The sequence below is a fragment of the Pezoporus wallicus genome, unplaced genomic scaffold (assembly GCF_028554395.1).
Source record: "Pezoporus wallicus isolate ANWC-B61680 ecotype Strahan unplaced genomic scaffold, APGP_CSIRO_Pwel_v1 scaffold_7107, whole genome shotgun sequence".
Taxonomy (NCBI): Eukaryota; Metazoa; Chordata; class Aves; order Psittaciformes; family Psittacidae; genus Pezoporus; species Pezoporus wallicus.
The window spans coordinates 6,601,012-6,621,957 of record NW_026642114.1 but is presented as its reverse complement, the minus strand read 5'-3'; the positions used below and the strand labels follow the sequence as shown (position 1 = coordinate 6,621,957).

Here is a 20,946-nt window from a genome sequence, read left to right as displayed (position 1 = left end):
TTATTCTTTTGTTGGCTTATCTGCAAAATGGAAGTAATTAATTGATATTAGTAAAACTCTCAAGTCTCCCTAAAGCCGATTACTCAAACAACTGCTCTTCATGATGAAGACAAGGGAGAGCTTATGTAGGTTTAGAAAACCTCTAGGCTTCAGAAAACACCTCTGGAAGGAAAGGGTTTGGTGTGCTCACATGAAGACTTGGAGGCCGGAAGGGAATCTAAGGTGTAGCAGAGCCATGTACCTCTGCCCGTAACATCTTTGTGCTACCTTGCTTGGGCCTTCAGATGGGTTCTGCTTATTAAAACTTGCAGAGTTACTGTTTTGTAGGTCTTACAAGTGCAGTATTTCTGATTTGGAGTTGGCCCAGCACAGCTATGGGAATGGGAAGAGTCTAAAAAGGCAAAAGGTGTGTATCAGCAGTCCAAAAAAGAAGAGTATGGGCAATGCAAGACACAAAATCTTAGAATCATAAAATCAGAGAATGGTTTCGGTTGGAAGGGACTTTAAAGATCATCTAGTCCAACCCCTCTGCCATAGGAAGGGACATCTTTCACTAGAGGAGGTTGCTCAAAGCCCCGTCCAGCCTGGCTTTGAACACTTCCAATAATGGGGCATCCGCAGCTTCTCTGGACAACCTGTTCTGGTGTGTCATCTTAAAAACTTTCTTCCTTAAGTCAAATCAGATGGTCTTCTTGATTGTGCGTGTTTCTTGGAGCCTGATTAACTTGGTGTTTCAGATGGGCATGTCTATTAAATAATAGCCTCAACCCTTCTGCTAACATTATTGAAGGGATCAGAACTTGATTTCAGGGGTGTAATCACATATTTAAGTGCACTTTTGAGTAGCTGTTTAGTTCGAAACTCTTGTATGTGGAAGGCACAGACAAGGGAGCTGAATGTGTTTGAAATTTGGTACACTGAGGCCCACAGGGTCTCACCAGTGGTAAAAGATTTGGGAAGGCAGAGTCATTGCTGTCGCATCTCTCACAAGTAATATCCTGATGATAGAGGAGGAGATGAAAAAATAAAGAGGGGAAGCGAAGGGGGAAGGATGTGGCTGGTGGGTAGGGCAATGGTGGCATGAGAGACTCTGCTGGTGGTGGGGCCTGGTGTGGACCACCAGGAAGCATGAGAGATGTCATCTGGTGAAGCCAATCCCAAAAAGTCTCTTATACCAACAGGACTGATGACAGAGGGGCTGCCAGCAGCAAGGGCCAGTGGCAAGACAGAGTGAAGTTGTCACTTTTAAAACCATGTGGTTGTCACCTCCATCGAGTGAGTGTTGCTGCTTGCTGCATTCCCTCGTGCTGCAGAGGACAATTGATTATTATTCAATTTTCATTTTAGACAAACCACATTGTTAGTGCGTTGATTTTTCTTTTGTTATTGTTACTGCAGCGGATAGAAAAGGAGCTCTAACAGATGTATGATTAGCAGGGCATGAAATTAGAAATGTTTGCGTACAAGGGAAAGGTTGTTTATTATCAAATTCCTCATTTGAAAATTAAGCGATACTAAGATTGGCCACGCGAGTCTGCAGCAGGCGTGCAGCCCCCTTCCCTCCCTCTGTCCCAGCAGCATTGGGTGAAAAGTAACAGTATTTTAAATGTTACCTTTATTAAAAAAAGGTCAGTACCTGCCTTTGGAGACAGATTATCTAAAGAGCTTGTTCTCCCACTCTGGTACTGAAGGTTTCAGTTCAAGAAAGTATTTTGACTGATGCTTAAGCCCCATTGATTAGGGCAAATGCAACATTTTCTATCAAAACTCTCTTGGATGGAAAATAAGGTTCTGATTGAATAATTCTGAGTGTGGGTGTCTCCCTGGGTGAAAAGTATTTGTTGTCAAAATGCTGAAAAAATTTCTATTTGGAGTCACTGCTGCCACATAAGTAGAGTGGTGGGGTTTGGTATGCAGTACCCAGTCCTTTCCCCCTCTTGGGTCAGTCTTACAGCCAAACCACATCTCCAGTCTATACAGCTTGGGAGTCCCTAGTGCACTGGGATGGTGGTGCCTCTTAGGTGTGGTCTGCATGGGCACTCCAGGAAACAGAAACCAGCTTTTCACACCTCAAATGCTGTCAGTGCTGGGGTGGTAATTTTGCATGGGAATGCTGTCAGGCTCTGGTAGAAAGCCATTGGCATTTAGATTTTTCTCTTAAAAATGGAGTGGTGTTGTTTTTTTTTCTCCTGTAGAAAGTATCTGTGCTTTTTCCTACACCACCCCTCCTCCCCAGTAATGGAATTTTTAGTTTGAGAAAATGATCTGTTGTTTTATGAGCTCTACCTGTGATGCACAATTCTCAGGTACAGCTGCTGTTTCCTAATCTCCTTGAAAAATCTGGAAATGAATTTTGAAAGAGCTAGGTTAAGAAATGTGCATCAGAAACACTGTTTATCTGTGTTATTCTGTTGAGAGAAGCCTGGTCCTACCTAGGACTGAACATTTCCCAAGTACTTTGACTTTGTCACCTACTTTGTTCTGATCCGGTTTTGTCCTCTAAAACTTTGTGGCCAAGTGCAAGTCTAACAATATTTGAAGTTAGTAGGGCTACTCGTGTAAAGTTTCACGTGGGTGTTTCCAGGACCCAGACCAAGGTGTTGTTGTGATGGATTCTGCCCACTGAGCCTGGATGGTATTGAGCAGAAAATAGGAAGAGGGCTAAAAGATTGTTCCTGTGCTCTGGGAACAATTGAGACAGAAAATTGCTTCCAGGATTTCTTCAATTTTCCTCAGAGGGTAACCAGCCTGTGTAATTCTCTGCCACAGGAAATACTGCCTGAATCTGTTACCCAGAGGCAGCCAACAAAGTTTAGGTAGCAGCCTGAATACCAAACGATCTGCAGAACAGGGATTGTCCCTTACTTGGGTTGTGTCTTTGTGTATTGACTGTTATGTATGTCATAGAATGCCACAGTGGTGCCACCACCATGACAAGTAATTGACTATTGGCCTAGATACTTAGTGTGTTTCTGGTACACAGTTAGACTTTCACGCCCTAAACAAGGACACAAGTTTTTATGCTGAGATTGTAAATGGAGATTTGCTTAGTGTTGTGCTCAATTTATAAGCCTGGAATTGCTCTCCATCTTACTGGAGAGCAGTTCCAGTAAGATGATGGGTGCCCAGTAACTTCAGCTATATTCTTGACACATCTTTAGTCTTTGCAAATCACTGTTTCTGCACCTTTTTTTGCTCATCTGGAGGACAAGATAGCAGTTGGGCTACTTGCAGCGGTTTGTATCAAGTTTCAGATAAGGTCTTTCAGCCACATAATTTATTGCAACTTTTAGGGGAAATTATTTAGATTTTTTTACTTGAGTGAGAATAGTTGTGGCCAAATCACTGTGTAAGCTTTGTACCTGCTGGGCATTGAAATTTGCTTCCTTGATTTCCATTAGCAGGTCATCCTGGGCCAAAGGATCTTGAGCTGCTAGAATAGAAAAGAATGTAACGTAACAAAATGAAGTTGGTGTTTGGTTATGGGCTCTGGATGTCATTGTTCCTGGCTGTTCATCTAGCTAATGTTTGCTTTTGTGTAGTATTTGTCTGTGTCTGTGCTTCTGTGCACATGGGGAAAAGGAGGACAAATATCACAGGAGTGGATTAGCATTAAAAAATAGTTAACTAATCAAAGCCATAAAGCTTGTCCAAATGAATTCTTTAGAGTAATAGCTTTGAATTTCCCAAGCAGCCGCAGGCCATAAAAGCGAGTCACTATCATTCAGAGATGCAAAAAATCCCCTTCTGTTGGAGTGTTGGACCTATTTGTTCCTTTTTAGGAGGGCATTCAAAATGTTTGCTTAATTTTCTACTGAACAGCTCACTGCCATCCGTCATGAGCATTTGCCAACTGAGACAGCTCCAACTACCCCTCAGTTTTAGCCCTCCACTGAAATCCGTATATCTGTACTTTGCATTTTGGATGTCTTTCAGCCCTGTGCACTGTGCAGTGGGATAGCCCTGACAGAGCACTTTTTGTCCCTGAGCTCAAAGTATTGTAAAGAAGGGCCTTAATGTTGTCCCCAGAACCTGGATGGAGGCGACATGGAAGGGAGGATGCAGATGGAGAGTGATACCTGGAAAGATCTCCTACATAACCCAGAGATACGGCAGGGGAGCCCTGTTCTTTGATCCTGTGTTCTGTTTAGTCCTGCCCCAGCAGACGCACCAACCCCACCAGGTTTGCAGAGCAGGTGGGATGAAGTGGGAAGGAATTTCATTTTACTTACATGAATGAAAGCAAGCACATTGTTTGGCTGCTGGGAGAAAGTTACTGAAGGCTGACACCGAAGGTTAGGCATCCAGCATTTGGGAATTGGGCATGTAAATTCACTTTATGCTTATGAAAGTCTCTCTTTCACAGTGATTTGCTTTGCTGCTTCTTAAGATGTACAAAAAAGTGAAGTTCTGGTGTGTGGTCTATACACAGATATTTGGATAGCATGGTCATTAATAGGAATTAAAATTACATTGTGGTAGCTCAGAGCTTATCAAGAAAAAAAGAAAGAAAAAACTCTTAGAAGACACGAGGTGCTTTGTAGCTGGAAGTGCCTGTCACCCTGCAAGAACTCATCTGTCCTTTTCAGTCCCACTTATTATCCTATTCTTATTTTATTCTGTTAGGCAGTAAAAAAAAAACCTGCCTAATGCCTACTGGCTTTTTAATATTACTTAATTGTATGCACATATGCCCAAAAGAAAGCCACACATATTTTTTAGCATTTCACCTTTAGGGTCCTTAGGGAGAGATGTTAATGGCCATGTCCCGGGGTGCCTTTTAAGCAGAGAATTCTACTTTTGCTTCCCTTCTGAAACTTGGAGTCTCATTCTCCAGATAACCAGATTTTAATGTAGCCACATTTAAAGTGTTTGTGTACATATGTAACTTTTCTTTTCCTGGTCAGTTAATGAAAGTCCTGAGTAGATTATCCTAAAAACTGAGGTCATTTTTATAACAGGTGGGCAATGCGTAGAGGGTGAAGCTGTGACTGAGGGGCTGCATTTTTTCGTAAGGGATTAGATCCTTGCACAGGAGTGGGCATGACATTCATGTGCACCATGTACACATATCCTGTGCATGGTTTCTGTGGTAAAGCAGAGATGATTTACTCACATAGCAGGGCCATTTGCTGGGATGAAGTCTTCAGTGTTCAGTTATAAAAGCAATATAGAGGTACCTCCATATACAGGATAGTGCAAAGTAAGCGTGAAGCTCATCTTTCTTCTCACAGATTGTACTTTGGCCTTTTGTATAGGCCCTACCCTCAGATGAGAGCAGTGCTCAGCTATTGATAATATGGGCAGAAATTGAATCTGAAGCCTAGGGCCTTTCTGCACAGGGAGAGTATTGTGAAACAAAGTCAGGGTGTGAATTTGAAGTGCAATAGTTGTTCTGAGCATACTTCTCATGTGGGCAGTCTTATTCTGCTCTGAGAGGGCCTTTGTGCAGTTCTGCTTCATCCATTGCCAAAGGCACTCTCAGTGCAGAAAGAAGAATGCCCACACAGGGAGCAAATAGCTTTTCCAGGCTATTTCATCATGCTGAGGAGTCCCTGGAGATGCACATAGTTTCATGTCCCCATGACTGTTGCAGGAGCTTGCCCTTCTGCTCGCTCTTCCATAGTTCTTGTGTGAGGAAGCGTGCTTTGTGATGGGCAGTTGGTGAAGTTGTATCTTCTATACCCTGCTAGGTGCAGCATGCATCTCAGGAATCCTAGAGGTCTTGAGCTTCTTTCAGTGCTGCTGGTGTTGCAGTTTGGCATTCTCCATCAGTACAATCACCTCTCATGGTGTGTCCTAGCTGCTGAAGAGCTCCTGTGAGATCATGCCTGCATTCATGTGTTGTTCTTTTTCATATGAAATCATCAGGCAAACCTATGTGCTGAGTACGATTGTTATCTGAATATTGTTGAGCAGGAAAACAAGAAAAACTCATCTGTTCTACAAAGAGGCAGTGTAAAGAGCAGGCTCTGTAACTAAATAAATTCACATCTGTTTAGCAGAACCATCAAATGGTGGGCAGAGGGGCCTAATGTGAATCACATGTTGAAACCACAAGTATGAGTGAGATGAGCTGCAAAAGAGAGAGCCTGGAAGTGTTGATTCATGTGAGCAGCTGTTGGTTCCTCTCCTTATTCTTTCCCTCTACCAGTTTCCTGAGCAAATTATGTAGAATTGAAAAAGCAGGGATGTGCACATGTGTACGCATACATATGTGTATATGTTTGTATTCCTTGCATGATTAAATAGCCTTTCTGCATCATTATAAGCCGTTAGATCATAGCTTCAGTTGGAAAGGCAATGGATTGTAGAGGGGGTTGCATAGCAGGGAGGGCACAGCTGGCATGAAGAGAGCAGGTGAAGCTGTTCCCTTGTGGTGTTGCTTCACAAAAAATGGCCCTGATGTAGCTTGCATTAAAAAGGGACTTGCCTTGGAACTGATTCTCAGGATGACGTCTCCAGCAGTGTCATCTCAAGGAACCTGATGGGAGCAACCTAGAAACTTCAAAGGGTAGGTTGTGCCTTCATGTGTGCAAGCTAGTTTCAAAACAGGTATTTGCATACTAGTCCTAACAGACTCCATTTTTCCATGGATCAGTTTAATTTGTTGCTTAGATTTTCCCTTTAGTCTTTTAAGTCCTGCAGAAACAAAGGGCAGCTCAAGTTTCTGTATTGGTTGCATTTGCAATTTTTTTTTTTTTTCTGTGCCAAGAACATAATACAATTTCAAAACATAGTATTTTTATGACTTAAGGCAGCAGTTTCTAACTTAAAAACAAGAAAGCTTTGGGGATGTACACACAACTCAGGTGCCTCAGTTAATGTTATTTGGCTGGTCTCCATAGCCCCTTAGAGAGTCCATGCAGAGGAGCAAGCATCTTCTCTCCCACAGGATCTCATGAAAAGAAACATGCAATAATTTCAGTCTCAAAGGTGGTTTCTTGTTGCCGTCTTGCCTTTTGTCCTAGATATTTTGCAATAAATGAGGCTAAACTTGTGGGAACGAAGAGTTATGGTAAATAGACCTGGTTTGCACAGGTTCTGATCTCCTGCAGTTCAGTCTGCCTTCTTTAGCTGACAGAGAGCTGTGCTCACACAGCTTACCTGGGATGTGAGCTCTGCAGGAGTGCACTGGAGGTAATGAAGCACTTAAGGGGATGAGGGACTGAAGGCCCCCATTGAATGATTAAGGTGCTGGCAGCTGTGTTACTTTGAAAGAAAAATATGTGCACTGCATAGCAAAGGCATGCTGAAATGCCTATCAGAGGCTTAGTTCTGTGTGGGGACATGCTTTGCCTTAGAGTTGTGAAATAGTGGTAGCAACTATTAGAGGGGATTTGATAAACAGAGCTGCTTGTGCAGTTACCAGCTCTATGGCCCAGCTGCCCTAGTGTAGTTCAAAAGCAGAATGCAAGTGTTTGCCAGCAGTGGCTAAAATGCATCAGTGTCACTGTCTCTAGATACATTAAGAATTTGGTTCTTCCTTCACTCCAAAAATTCCCTCTGCTGATGATTTGTTTCCTCTCTTCCACGTCCCCACATATTCTTTTGAGAAGGTGCAGTGAAGATAGATGAGCTCTGTAATGTCTTCCTGGATACTGTCAGATTTGAGCCGTTTCACATCTAGGGAACTGATGTGGCCAGTCTAGTATGGAAGCTTTTGTCATAACAAAACTTCATACTGATTTCTGGGAAGGGGAATAAAGGATTAACTTGGGTAGTCAGAAACAGAAGACACCAGTGTGATAGTGGTGGAGCAACTGGAGTTAGCTTTTTAATATAATGAGCAAAATTGCAAGACCTGAGTGGATGCCTGACTGGGTTAATTTCATTGCTGGCATTGTGGTTTGTGCCAGCTGAGGAATTTTCTCCCAGAGCTTTGAGTACCACTGTTCCTGAATGAATGGACACTGGTAGAAGGGAAGCACAACAGTTTCCTAGCTGGTGCGTGGTGGTTTTAGGAGTTTCAAAGAAGAATTGAAAATCAAATCTCAAGCACTTGTCTTCAGTCACACGTTTCTATTTGGAGCAGAACTAATGCCCAACAGTTACTAAACGGAGCTTTATCTTGATGTGCTCCAGAGTGTCATGTCATGCTTGCCTTTGCTCTTAATAATTCTTCTTCACCCATTTCTCTATGCTTCCAGAACACCCCTCTTTTAACAGTTGTCTTCTCAATGAGCTATAAGTTGTCTTGTTGAGTCCATGTGGCCATGGACATTCTGGAGCATTCCCAACTTAGACACCGTCTCAAAATATGTCTTCTGTTCTTATTTATTGCTTGAGGGAAGGACCTGGAGTAGGCAGTAAACACTAGGTCACATATGAATCAAGTGTGTGCTGTCATTGCCAACAAAGCAAGCTAGATATGGGGTTGCTTCAGGAGATGCCTGGACAGTAGACTGAAATTAGTTATTTTTCATATTTACTTTGTGCCGGAGAGGCTGTTATTCAATCCTGAGTTCTCCAGCTGAACTAGGATATGGAAGAGCTGGAGAGGGTCCAGAAGATGGGCAATCAAGAACCTTAGAACACATGGCCTACAAGAAGAGGCTGGAGGAGCTTTGCTTCCTGTATCTAATGGAGAGGAGACAAAGGAGTGATAAGTGGCAGCCTGTGACTACTGCCAGGGGTAGCTGATGACAGAGCCAAATGCTTCTCTACAGGTAGCAAAATAAAGTGCCATGGACATACATAGTGGATTGGGAGGTTCAGCTGGAGCACTGGAAAATTGTTTTCATTGGGAAATAGTGCAGCACTTAAACAAGTCACTGGATAGCAGGGGGTTCTCCATTTTGGATGTTTTCAAGGACAAAAGCACAGCAAGCCTTACCCAGTGCTGATGATAGTCCAGTCTCCTGCTAAAAGCAGGATTTGGTAATCTACAGAGATCCTCTTCTCTTTCTTGACAGTACTGAAGGCTTTTAGCTTCTTTAAGGAGGAAGCACTCTAAAGATTTATTTTTGCTTTGTTTTGCAAAAGCGAAACAAGAATACATTGGGGTGCTCATGTCTTGATGATGTCAAATCACCTGTTGTTGTGAAACTCAAGTGTTCCTGACTGTTTATAGTTAGGGGTCTGTGTACTTCCTTTTGTACAGTTTTAATACACTCAAATATCTTGCTTCCATTAGCAGTCTCTCTGCAGCATCAGTTCCCAGCCATCTGGCAGCAATATCACTCTTCTGTGTGTTAGGATATAGGTTTTATCATAGGAAAAAGGCTGTTTCCCCTGATTATTTGCAAGGTGCCATGGGCTGAGCTGCCACAAAAAGCACCAGTTGGTGCAGTGCTCAGGAAGGAGAAGAAATCATCTAGGGATTTGTCATACTTGAGACTCTGATTTCTAGGATGGCTTGGGATCTGAGGGAGAAAAAGTTAAGTAGATCAGGTTGGAGGAAAAGAATCAGGGATTAATGATTTTGATCCTAGACACAGTTCCTTCCCATTAATTGCTGGCCTTTTAGTTATCACAGTTTCAAAGTCTGGTTCATACTGCCAGCCCCTTGAGGTGTCACAAGACCATGCTCATGTCCTTGAGTGGGGCCCATGCTATGCCTGTATTCTGGGCTGCAGCTTGCTTTTCTATTCACAGAAACCCTCTCAATAGCTTGGGGTTCAGACTGCCAGTAGCAGATATGTTTTCTTCCAGGGGTGATGGCAGCTGGCTCTTCCTGCAACCACAGGTATTTTAGAAGAGAAGTGGAATGCAGGGAACCCATTGTAAATAAACCCACCTACACCCATCCTAGCCTCACTGAGTACGACCTCAAGCTCTGCACTGTTTCCTTGTTCACTCTGTATCAGTTTCCCACTGAGCTCAGATCCCTGCTGTTTCTCCCCAGGCTGAAACATACACACACAACACTCTGCAAAGCTAATACAATTATCCATGTGTCAATATGCTGCCATGGTCCCATTTGGTCTCACTAGGGTCTTGTTGATACCTAACTGCTGAGCTGAACGTTAGTTCTGCATGGTTCCTTCTTGTTTACAGCCAGCATCAGCATCCAAACAGCCTGTTCTTGCTTTAACACCTGTACCCTTCTAATCCCTTGTTGTCTTGATTTCCTTTGTCATATGTGGAACTGTCTTGATCAGCCTGATTCCGGTATGTCTCCAGCAGCTGAGAACTCCAGTCCCTTAATCATTTTATTTGATGGGTAAGCTCTGTGTTGCTTGGCAGTGCCTTACTGAAGTAGGAAGCCAAGTACTGAGCTGTGGCACAGGCAAGACAGTGAATATAGACACAAAAGAATAAAGGCAGCTTTTTTTTTTTTTTTGGCAGAGGGACCTTGAAAATAAATTGTGTGCAGGAAAACAGTGTTTGTGTAATGGAGCTTTAGGTCTGAGAATCCTAAAATAAGATTTCTGCATCATTCTGCCTGTTCTTTTGCTGTCCTTATTATTATATTTCCTCTCTCATTTTATACACAAAATTCTGAAACATCCTTCTCAAACTTTTCTTTGTGGTGCAACATCACCCTCAAAAACTTGTATGTCAAGTTATCAGGAGAAGAAGCTTTAAGAATTGGAAGAGCTTCGTCTGGCTCAGAGCTGCCTGCTGGCTCAGCTCTCAAGGTTCAACCGCAGACTTTGCTGTATTTGAGTAAGCATTTTGGGCTGGCCACCAGGTCTACCTGCTCTGTTGCCCTAGAGTTTGTTGTAACCACGAGTAGTTGAAGCCTTGGATTAATGTTTTATCCCATATGATCATATTTGGAGTGGCTGAGGATTGTCTCTTATCACAGAAGTCAAGAATTGGGCTGCTCTCTGGTAAAATTGTAATGTGGTCATTAGAGTTTTATTAGATTAGATAGATCCATCCATCTCCAGGAAGCCAGTATTACGTCTTTATTTCAATGCACATGGGCCAGTCAAGTTCAACTTATTGGGATTTTAAAGCCTAGTTTGTCATCCAACACCAGGATGTGACATGGCTGTAAAAAGAAGATTTTGTTTGCCAGCTTTTATGCAGCAGCAGTCAAATTCAAGTAGCCTGCATCTAATCCCAAAACTACTAATGCAATTATACTGGGAGAGAAAAGAAGTTTTATGTTTAGTTTGCCCTTCTACCTTTTCACTGTCGAAGCTGATGCAAGAGAAATGAGCTAAGAATGAAACTTAAGAAAGGGTAATTTTTTTGGTTGATACCAACGTTGTCCCAGCAGCAGAGTTTTGGTATAAGAATTAATGTGATATGGGGTTGGTATCTGGTGAACAATATTCATGGTGACATTAACCTGTGAAGCATCTTTGTAGCAGAGAGAAGATGGTTCTTTATGATCATGTCGTTAGAATCTCCACTATGGACTTCATGTTTTCCTGTTGTGCCTGAGTAATACTGTACTCAAACTGTACATTAAAAAAAAGTCCCATTCCAAACTGGTGTGGATCTGCTAGCAAAATAATGAAGTGTGGGTGCAGCCATGCCAGGGGTGGGGAGGGGACGATTTTCCAGTTATTGGTTATTTAGTTAAAAGAATGAGAACATGCTGCGTTCATTTGAGAAACATTGCAACTAGAGAATAAGGAATATAATGTTGTATTGCCAGTAGATGCCGGCATATATTGAGCGGGATATAGCTGTATTGCTGCAAACGTTTTTGAGTGCAGATAAAGTCACAGCTGGAAGTCTGGGTTTAAGAGTCATGAAATAATTGATTTTTGGAAGGGATGTCTAGAGGTCATCTGGGCCAGCCCTGTTTTCAGGGCAAACTTTGAATTTAAATCAGGTCTTCCGGAGGATCCCATGGAAATTTGAAACTGTTAAAGTCAGAGAGGGATGATACTAGATTATATGCTTTGAGTAATAATTCAGCACAAGCAGTACTCTAACTAGGTTTCTTTCTCCTTTAATTCCTGTAATTACACTGGTGATGTCCCACAGCAGGAAACTGGTGAATGCTTTTGGCCCTGTTAAACTGAAGAAATGACTTAGATTGTATTTATTTATTTTATTTTGAGGGAATTGAGCTGAAGATACAAAATTCTGCCTTATCCAGGCAACTGGAAGAAACCTTAGGGGAGAGAGAGAGTTAAACTTGCTCCAGCTGGTATCTGCTGTGGAAGACTAAAGCAAAGCATCAAGAAATGTCCATAAACAGCATAAAATGGGTGCAAGCAAAGAAACCTGGTCTGAGGGAGAGATATGCCACAAGGAGCTGGAGACCATGTGCAACAATTTTGCATATGTTCATGAAAGCAGTCACTGGAGGGTGACAACATGTTGTGTTCTTCTTCATCATGTCTCAGAGTCATGTGGCAGCTCAGTTGATCCTTGCTAGCTCTCCTCTGCTCTGGTGATGATGGTCACACAGCCTCACACACAGGATTCCCAGTGCTTAGAATTGTCCCTGAAGCTTTTTGGTTCTCCTGGTTGCTGATGTGAAGTTTGAAGAGCATGAAGAGCCAGAATCAATTTGCTGGTGGGAGGGTCTGTGGGAGGAGCTTCTTTGGACTGGTTAATATTACAGGACTTAAATTTGGGGAGATGTTGTGCAGATCAGCAACGATTAAGGGAGTTCAAAAGGAATCCCAATTACCCAAATCACATAATTTCACATATGATGTAAAACTGATGAGGGTAAGTACTACCATATGGGAAAGACATCCCAGGAGAGCTTGGGCTAAGTTTGTAAATACCTATGGCACTTCTTATGTTTGGTTAAAGACCTCTAATGAGACCAGAATTTTGACATTATATCCTCTTTTGGAGGCCACAAGAAGCAGGAAAGCTTCATGGCTAAAGATCATCAGCCATAAATGGAGAAATAAATTCATTTAACTTTCAAAGGGGAACAGTGCCAAAAGAAACAAGCAGCTTTGGGAGTTTGTAAAAAGCAGATCTCTCTGGTCAGCCTCAGTTACTGCTTTTGGCTAATTAGTGGAGTGGAGATGATGCAAAGAACTACATTTTAGCAGGGCATTGGGGTTTGTGCTTTTGGGAATTTCAAGCAAAAAAAAAAACCAACAAATAAGCTTAGAGTACAAATATCCAGTCTTTCGTATATTGCACCTCTAGCTGAAAGGGGCAATGTGTGGTATGATTTTGCATCGTGAAGGGTGTCCCCTTGGTTCAGTGCTAGAGCTGATCTTTAAAACACAGTTGGAAGGTGAAGTAATGTCAAAAGTTTTCTCTTTTGAGTTTTCTACATGGATGGAAGAGAAGGAAGAGTGGGGAGCATGCAGTCTGCCTTTCTACATATGGCTCATGTAAGACTTTGTTATCCAGGAAAGGGGCGTCTCGATCGTGTTCCTGAATAGCATCAGAGAGAAGCCACAAAAGGGCTTCCAGTTGCATTACTGTGAGCAAACAAGGTCCTGATTCGCTGTATCTGGTCAGTCACTTGGCCTTAGCAGTGATGGTTAACTGTGCATGGGTGGTGCTAAGATAGAACATCATGGACCTACATCAAGCCAGTGGATTTAGGAAGGAGTGGGATGGAAGACAGAGCAGACTGTCTGGAAGCATAGACTGTTGTTGCTCGTTTTTTGTTGAACACTGTTGCTACCCTCTGTGAAGCATTAGCTTAATTAACTCAGGGACAAATTCTTCTGTCTTGGCAAAGTCCATCAACATCCAAGGAGTATTTGCTCCATGTTATAAATATGAAAATGAAATGAAGATTTATTTGGGTACAGTCTAATCACAGAAGAGCCAGCCTGTCTCAGAGATGAATGTACTAACAATTTCAAGAGTAGACAAATTGGTACTCTACTCTTCCATTGCTTATCTGATGTGAGGCTAAATTGGCTTGGAACCCTCCTTGTTTTACCTTTGCTTCTCAAAGGTGAATGACATCCTGTAATTAAAAGAAAAAAACAAAACACTTATTGCCACACATTTAAAAAAAAAAAAAGGAAGAAAAAAAAAAAGCAACAAAAAAAAAAAAACCTTGTCAAGCTTTTGTTACTGCCTGGTGTTATCTTCTATCGATATTCCTGGTCTGACAGTTTTAGATAGTGCAGTCTCATCTTGGGATTCGTGGATTCCAGTTCCTCTGCTGAGGTGTATTCTTTCATGGTTAGAATTTTCTGAACTTGCAGCATTAAGATTGTCCTAATGATAGAACCAGAGCACATTGTTTTCCTTATTTATGCAGTGGGATTTCAGTCTTTGCTCTTAATGTTATTTATCATGGTTAGTCTGGTCTTATCCTCTGCCTCCAAAAGTAGGTGATGACTAATGCTTCCAAGGAAGGAAGGATAACAGAACCTCGGGCAGCCACAGCTGATTTCAGTCTTTTTTTTGGCTTTCATATTATTCATCATTTTACCTCTTCCATTTTAAGTTAGTGTTCTTGAAAAAAATGATCTTATGCTAGCTTAGCATCCACCATTTCATAAAAGGTAGCTGAAAAATTGAATAGAGTTCAGAGTAAATATACATGAATGAATTGAGAGAACTCTGCTCTTCACGGTGAGTTTAATTGATACTTAATTTAAATGCTTTGATTTAATTTAACCAATGGCCTGGCTTTGTTCTGAAAGGATCTGCGTAAGGAAGAGAGGCAGGTCTATAATGCAGATGACAGAGCATAACAGAATCCAGTGGTTAGAAGGAGAGCTAGATAATTTAAAGCCAGACACAAAGGAGAAGCTGTAATTATGGTGCTTAATTGCTTGCTCAAACAATTTACCTAGTGTTGTGGTGGATTCTCCAATACTTACATTCTTTCAGTTGAGGCTACATGTACTTCATAAGAAATATTCTTTAGCGCAACATAAGCTTTGTGGTATATTAGTTGGGTAGATTTCCGTGCCTTGCACAGTGCAGAAGGGCTAGATGAGATGATCAATGAGAAGAGCTTTCAAAGCAACGACATAAGGAAGATTTACGATAGTTTTATTTGGGGTGGGGCATTATATTTGGGAAAAGGGATATTGCCAGAATGGTCAGTGAGTAAAGAGTCACAGGAGAAAATTGTAACAGCCAGATCAGGAATGGAGCTGTTGAGTTACTGGTGACCAAGGAGGATGGCTGTGTAAGAGTAGCAGAAAGAAATGCAGGTGGCTTCAGCCAAGACACAGAGGGAGATGCAGCACTGAGTGAGAAGCAAGAGGTTGCTGTCCCTCTGGGAGGGTTCCTAGGGACACACGTTCTGATGACAAAGGTTGTTCCAGCCTGGCTGTGTTAAATGTTGGGTGGCTAGATTTATTCATGTTTGCTAGGAAGGGCTCACTGTATGCAAAGCGTGCCTGGTGAATTATTTGCTTGGAGCAGAAATGTGGGAGCCACTGTAGATTCCACCTACAGTTTAACTTCTCAGTGAGAGCTCTGTGGTCTAGCCATTGGGTTGAGCAGCAGAGGGATCAGGCCCTATGAATTTGGCATCCAAGGAGCAGTGAGCTACTTTTGCTGGACAAGTGGCTTGTCCAGTAAAAAGTGGGTGAAACTCACTATTCTTCAATGGAGGGGGATTGCTTTTGAAGACCAAAGTGATCAAATTGGGTTTGATGGTTTTCACTCCATCTGCTATTACCCTTCAAGGAGGAGCTTGCTATAGTCACCCTTAGAAGTGGATAATGCAGCTATTCTAACAGCTCCATCCCTAACAGCCAAGGCGAGCAGATGCACTTCACCATATTGCCCCTGCCAGTGTGCAGGCTCCTGGGGTGTTTTTTTTTGTCCTGCTTCTTGTGTTCCCCCAGCACATCCATCTTGATGCTCCTTTTGTTGTGTTTTACCCATTCCTTGGTTCGCTAAAGCCTGCATCACATCATCCAATACAGTTTGTTCTTTTTCTCCTCTCAGTTTCCCAGTGACTTTATCCTTATGACCACTGACTTCTGCAATCTCGCATCCCACATGTACTTAGAAACTTCTGAAAAACATTACTGTTTTGCAGCAGAAATAAGTTTTTTTTTTGGAAGGAAACACCTCAAAGACAGAAGTGAAACATGCATTTGATGATCATGTTTCCTGGCTAGCCAGAAAAGGACAGCCTTTACCTATTGAAGTTTCTCATCCAAATGCAGGAACCACAATGATGCAGAGGCGGTGCCATATGTAAGAGTAATTTTAGAGTAAGAGGATTGGTTATAAGCCCAAGTTTCCCTGTGCTGTTTTGATTACTTGTTCGCATCACAAAATGTTCATCTGTTTTTCTCCAAAGGAGCTTCTGATTGAAAACCAGGCAATATTGCAAAGAGTGATGAGGGACCACAAATGGCTTTCTCTGAATTAGCCAGGGTGCTCCACCATAGACAGGTTTGCAGAGAGTGGGGCACTGTGCCCATCTACAAGCCACTGCCCTTTATATTTTGCCTTACTCTTAGCCTTTTGACAGGTTAAAAAAATGGGGGTGGGAAAGAAAGGAGGAAATAACAGCAAACCCAGAAGTTTAGCTTCAGCTGTTAAAAAGCGATTAATTTTCTTTTTTTTTTTATGATCTCACAAAGGAGTTAGGCTAAATTTAATTGAGGCTAGAGAGATAGGGCTGGAACAGATGAGGAAAAGGGAACTTGCTGAAAACATTGTCAAGGCACAGATAGCAAAAACGAGTGGCAGCAAATGCGTAACAGAAAACGAGAGGAGGAGAATGAGAAAGAGAAAAGGCTAATGGGGAAACAATTAGAAAATACTACCACCATGAAAACAAATGCATTAGAGGGTAGCTGAGAAGGACCTATGTGCCAGATTATAGTGAGCAATTAAGCAATTGAGTTATGGTAGTGTGGTCTTCATGCTCCCAAACTGCCCATAAGAAGAGTCTGCTTTTTAAACTTATTCCTTGAGATTCACATCATCTTCAGCTGTCACCAGCACTGGGCAACGTGGCTACTGAAGCAGATATTCTTGGTTTGTGTGTCACTCAGTCCATCCCTGCCATAAACCTGACAGACCATGAGAGCTGAGTGGGACCAAGGCATGTTACCTGGGAGCTTAAGCAACAACTAGGGAGCTTCCAGGACAGGAATGATAATAATCTGGTCCATACCAGGTTTTTTTTTTTGCTTTGAATGGAGGTGATGTCCAGGGTCTGATGGTGTTTCATGCAGCAGGATGCTCTTTCATATGAGATGTCAAGCCAGGGGCTAAAAAACATGTCAGAATAAAGCTCCAGGATGCTTTTAGCAATGGGTAAGGTATAGTCATCTTTGAATGTAATAACTCTGCAGAGTGCAGAGTTGTCATATTTAGCTCTTAAGGCTCAGTGCCCTCATTGCTTTCTGCTCCTAAAACCTAGATAGCTGCCTAAGTTTTATTGCTGTGTTTTACATTTCTGAAGGACATGGGAGGAGGAGGCAGCAGTGTAGGTGAATCTTACTGCTCGAGTGGCAGTGTTTTCTAGGTCCATCAGGGCTGGTGTGGGTGAGGGAAGCACAAGGTGGTGGGAGCATGGTTTGCGTACCTTTTGCCCTCACCCGTTGTGGCTGGTTTCCTCTCCAGCCCTGTGGAGAAGACCTGCATTTCACTTCTTGCTTTCAGAATGACGCTCAGCAGTGTTAATGTAAGGTCAGGCGTCAGTCATATAGGGGAAGAAAGTCGTGTCGTTGCAGCTCAGTCCTGGATGCTTGTCCATCTTCAGGGTGCTTCTGCCATGCTCCCATTTGCCTCATTAAAAGCCAGTCATGATGGCTTTCACTGGTATCAGCTGTCTAGCGCAACAGGCTCACCTTCCAGTGGTAGGAATCGCTAAAGTGCTGTGTGCACACTGAGTGATCAGACTGCACAGTGAGGAAGAGCCACAAGTGTTAGAACCAATGTTTGGCACTTACTGGTTCCTCTCCCACACAAGAAGTGATGGAGGTATAAGATGACCGCAGGTTGTCTATCTGCTAGTTTTGGGTCAGACATTGGGACTTTAAGTAGAAATGACTCAAGTAGGAAATCTGTTACCTGGAGTGAACTTACTGGGCTGGAATAAGCAGACATACATATACATCAGTTTTAACAGTCATTGCTGTTAGCTGGAGGTACTGTCCGCACATTCCATGTGGAGACCTTGCTCCTTTCCCCAAGACTGACTCAGCATTGCTAACAGCAAATAGCTAGGACAAGGTTATAAATGCAGGAACCCACAGGACTACTTTTTCTGGTTTATACCCAAGAGATTTCATTTGCTTCTTTGATAAAGGACTTACTGAATTTGCTCCACCATGAAGCATGTAAGATGCAGATGTTTTGCCAGTCAGGATGAGCTGGCAAAACAGCTCTGCTCCTAAGTCCCAACAGCTTACTCTTGTAAGCTTTTCTGGTGATCTGTGAGCCCAACTTAGGAGAAAAGGGAAATGAAGTGTGATTTCTGTTTTGTTTTCTCTAGACAGACAGTCTAGACTATCAGGTAGGTAGGCTATCAGATATGCTGCCTTCTTGCCTAAGTGTTCCATATAATCCTGGGGTCTGGTTGAAGAGCTCGTTGTTTGTTTCTCTGAGAAGCATGTGTACACAGAAGTCTTAGCTGTGCGGCACCAAGAATATGCCCAGGTAGACTAGGAGTGAGCCTGTGGCTGCGTTCCTGCCTCGTTCAATGAACTGTATGTGGCTGCACTTCTCAGCTTTGGAAGCAATTCAAATAGAAGGTTGCATGCGTGACCACAGAGATGTGTCAGAATAGTTAGAGTGTTGTAGGATTGTGGACTTTGGTAATGATTTCACTCCAAGGTGGTCTTCACCTTTCTTCTGTCCCCTTTCCTCTTCCCCCTCTTCTCAGAAAATTGTTCACACAAGCTAATACAGCCCTTAGCTGCCATGCTCAGCAGAGCTACAGCTCTCTCTTGCATCTCATCCCTGGTATATTGCACTTGCTGCAGTTACAGACCACCTCTTTGCAAATCCAGTTGCCTCTCTGCATTGTCCCGTTGTTCCCAGATGGAAGGGCTTTTCTGCAATGGCACTCTGCTACATGACCTGGTTCTGTCGCTTGCACTGATCCTTTTCCATGATCAAACCAAATCTTTCCTGATTGGGTCATAGGTGCCTGCTGTTTTCGATGGCCTTGAGGAGTCCTAACACCAAAGCAGAGCATGGACAAAACTGACAGGACAAGGGGCAATGGCTTTAAGCTCAAAGAGGGGAGATTTAGATTAGATACTAGGAAGAAGTTCCTCACTATGAGGGTGGTGAGACACTGGAACAGGTTGTCCAGAGCAGTTGTGGCTGCCCCATCCCTTGCAGTGTTCAAGGCTGGACGGGGCTTTGAGCAACCTGGTCTAGTAGAAGCTGTCCCTGTCTGTGGCAGGGGTTTGGAACTAGGTAAGCTTTAAGGTCCCTTCCAACACAAACCATTCTAGGACAGAGGGCTCAAAAGCATTGGCTTTTGCCTGTGTGGTGTCTTCATTTCTTCATCGCATCTCAAATCCAGCTCTGTAGGACCATCTTGATAGTACTGTAGGACCATCATCACTGCTACCCAGCAAGTGTGGTTTGTGTGCAGAGAAAAGCACATGTTTATTGCAATGAACAGGGTGGTTTGTTTTTTTATGAGTTACATTTTCAGTGGCATCTGAGTCCAGTTCTCAAAAGTGATGTAGGCTTTTAAGAGACCAAAGCCAAGATTTTCATAAATAAGTAATGATTTGGGCTGCCTCCCTTTTCTGTTACACAAGTTGAGATGCCTAAAAGGAGCCTGGTTGTCAGCAGTTGTGGAATTCTGGCATTTTTTCAGAATTGACATGCTTTTAAAATATCTTAAGCTGGGCATTCAGAAATGGAGGCATCAAGAATGATTAGCTGCTTTTGAAAACCTGTTTCTTAAAAGTTTGAATGAAAATCGCTATGATTTTCATTCTAAATTACATGTTAAAAAGTACTAAAGGTGTATTTTGGAAGTGCCTATCTGTGACTACACTTGTCCCCAGAGCATCTGCACTATTATATATTAATGTACTCACAAAAGCTGAACAGTGAAAGGGAAATGTATCGCTACTGTTCTGAATGGATGGTAGGATTGATGGGCTTCTCCAGGGTATCAGCCTGTATCCATTTTGGTTTGAGGATGAAAATAGCAATGGTTTTGCAGGTATCACCAATAACCTGATCAGGAATTCTGACCTACTGGGGAAGAAAATACAAGTTTATATTTTAATTTCTATACATTAGGACCAATATGTTTAAAGAGAAGTGCGTGCAAGTTAAATATGTTAAAGGGTTTTATAGATTTGATTTTATAAACCTGCAAAGTAGTAGGTTTGCAACTGTATTTCCCCATCCTAAATTTCTAATATACTTGTGACTCTCATCATCTCTTCTCTCAGATCTGAACCATGTCCCACCCGTCCTGGCTGCCACCCAAGAGTACCAACGAGCCTGTTGGTCACATTACTGCAAGGATGGAGACCACACACACCTTTGGGACTCCCAGCATCTCGGTGTCTACCCAGCAGACACCAAAGAAGTTTGCGCCTGTCGTTGCCCCCAAGCCAAAGTACAATCCATACAAGCAACCAGGAGGTGATGGTATGTATTTATTATTTTTAGGAAGGAACCACAGCAGTTTGATTCTGACTGCTAACATAGGCTGTTCTTGACGTGTTCTTTGTTGATCTGTTTGTGGGAGCCTACTGGTTTGATTCAGGTTTTTTTTTAACCTTTTCCCTCTACTATGGAACACTCTTGAATATGAAATAATGCTGAGGATGTTTATGTAGCCATCACAAAAGCCTTTGGAGTGGTTAGGTCAAGAGAACAACCACCATGTCTCAGCTTTCCTTGACCCCCTGCTATAGAAGTCCTCCTCTCTTCACATAAGCAACAAGTGTGGGTGTTGGGTTCTTGGCTTATGTACCTATGGAGGGAGGGAGCACAGCTGGGGATGCCTCTGGGGTTTGCAGCTCGAAACCTGACAGTTGAATGCCCCTAGCTGAATGTGGAGAGTGTGTGATGGGACCTTCCTGCAGCAAAACGGTGAAAGATAAGGGTTTTAGGATAGTAGTATCTGTCTTAGCAGAGTGGCCGCTTTCCTTTTCTTGGTCATTTACTGTGGTTAGAAATCGGTGG

At 42.7% G+C, this 20,946-nt stretch overlaps 1 protein-coding gene across 11 annotated transcripts in view; it reads left to right on the top strand.

The window, feature by feature from the left end:
• Nucleotides 1–20,946, top strand: part of LPP (LIM domain containing preferred translocation partner in lipoma) — a 311,612-nt gene that overhangs the window by 82,328 nt on the left and 208,338 nt on the right. For 10 of the 11 annotated variants that reach the window (XM_057427444.1, XM_057427446.1, XM_057427441.1 and 7 more), the window contains one exon: nt 20,205–20,406. In XM_057427444.1, coding sequence (XP_057283427.1) covers nt 20,214–20,406 — 193 coding nt within the window. In that variant the 5' untranslated portion in view covers nt 20,205–20,213. Of the gene's footprint in view, nt 1–11,322; nt 12,640–20,204; nt 20,407–20,946 lie in introns of those variants that run through there. The other variant, XM_057427447.1, reaches the window with a different exon arrangement.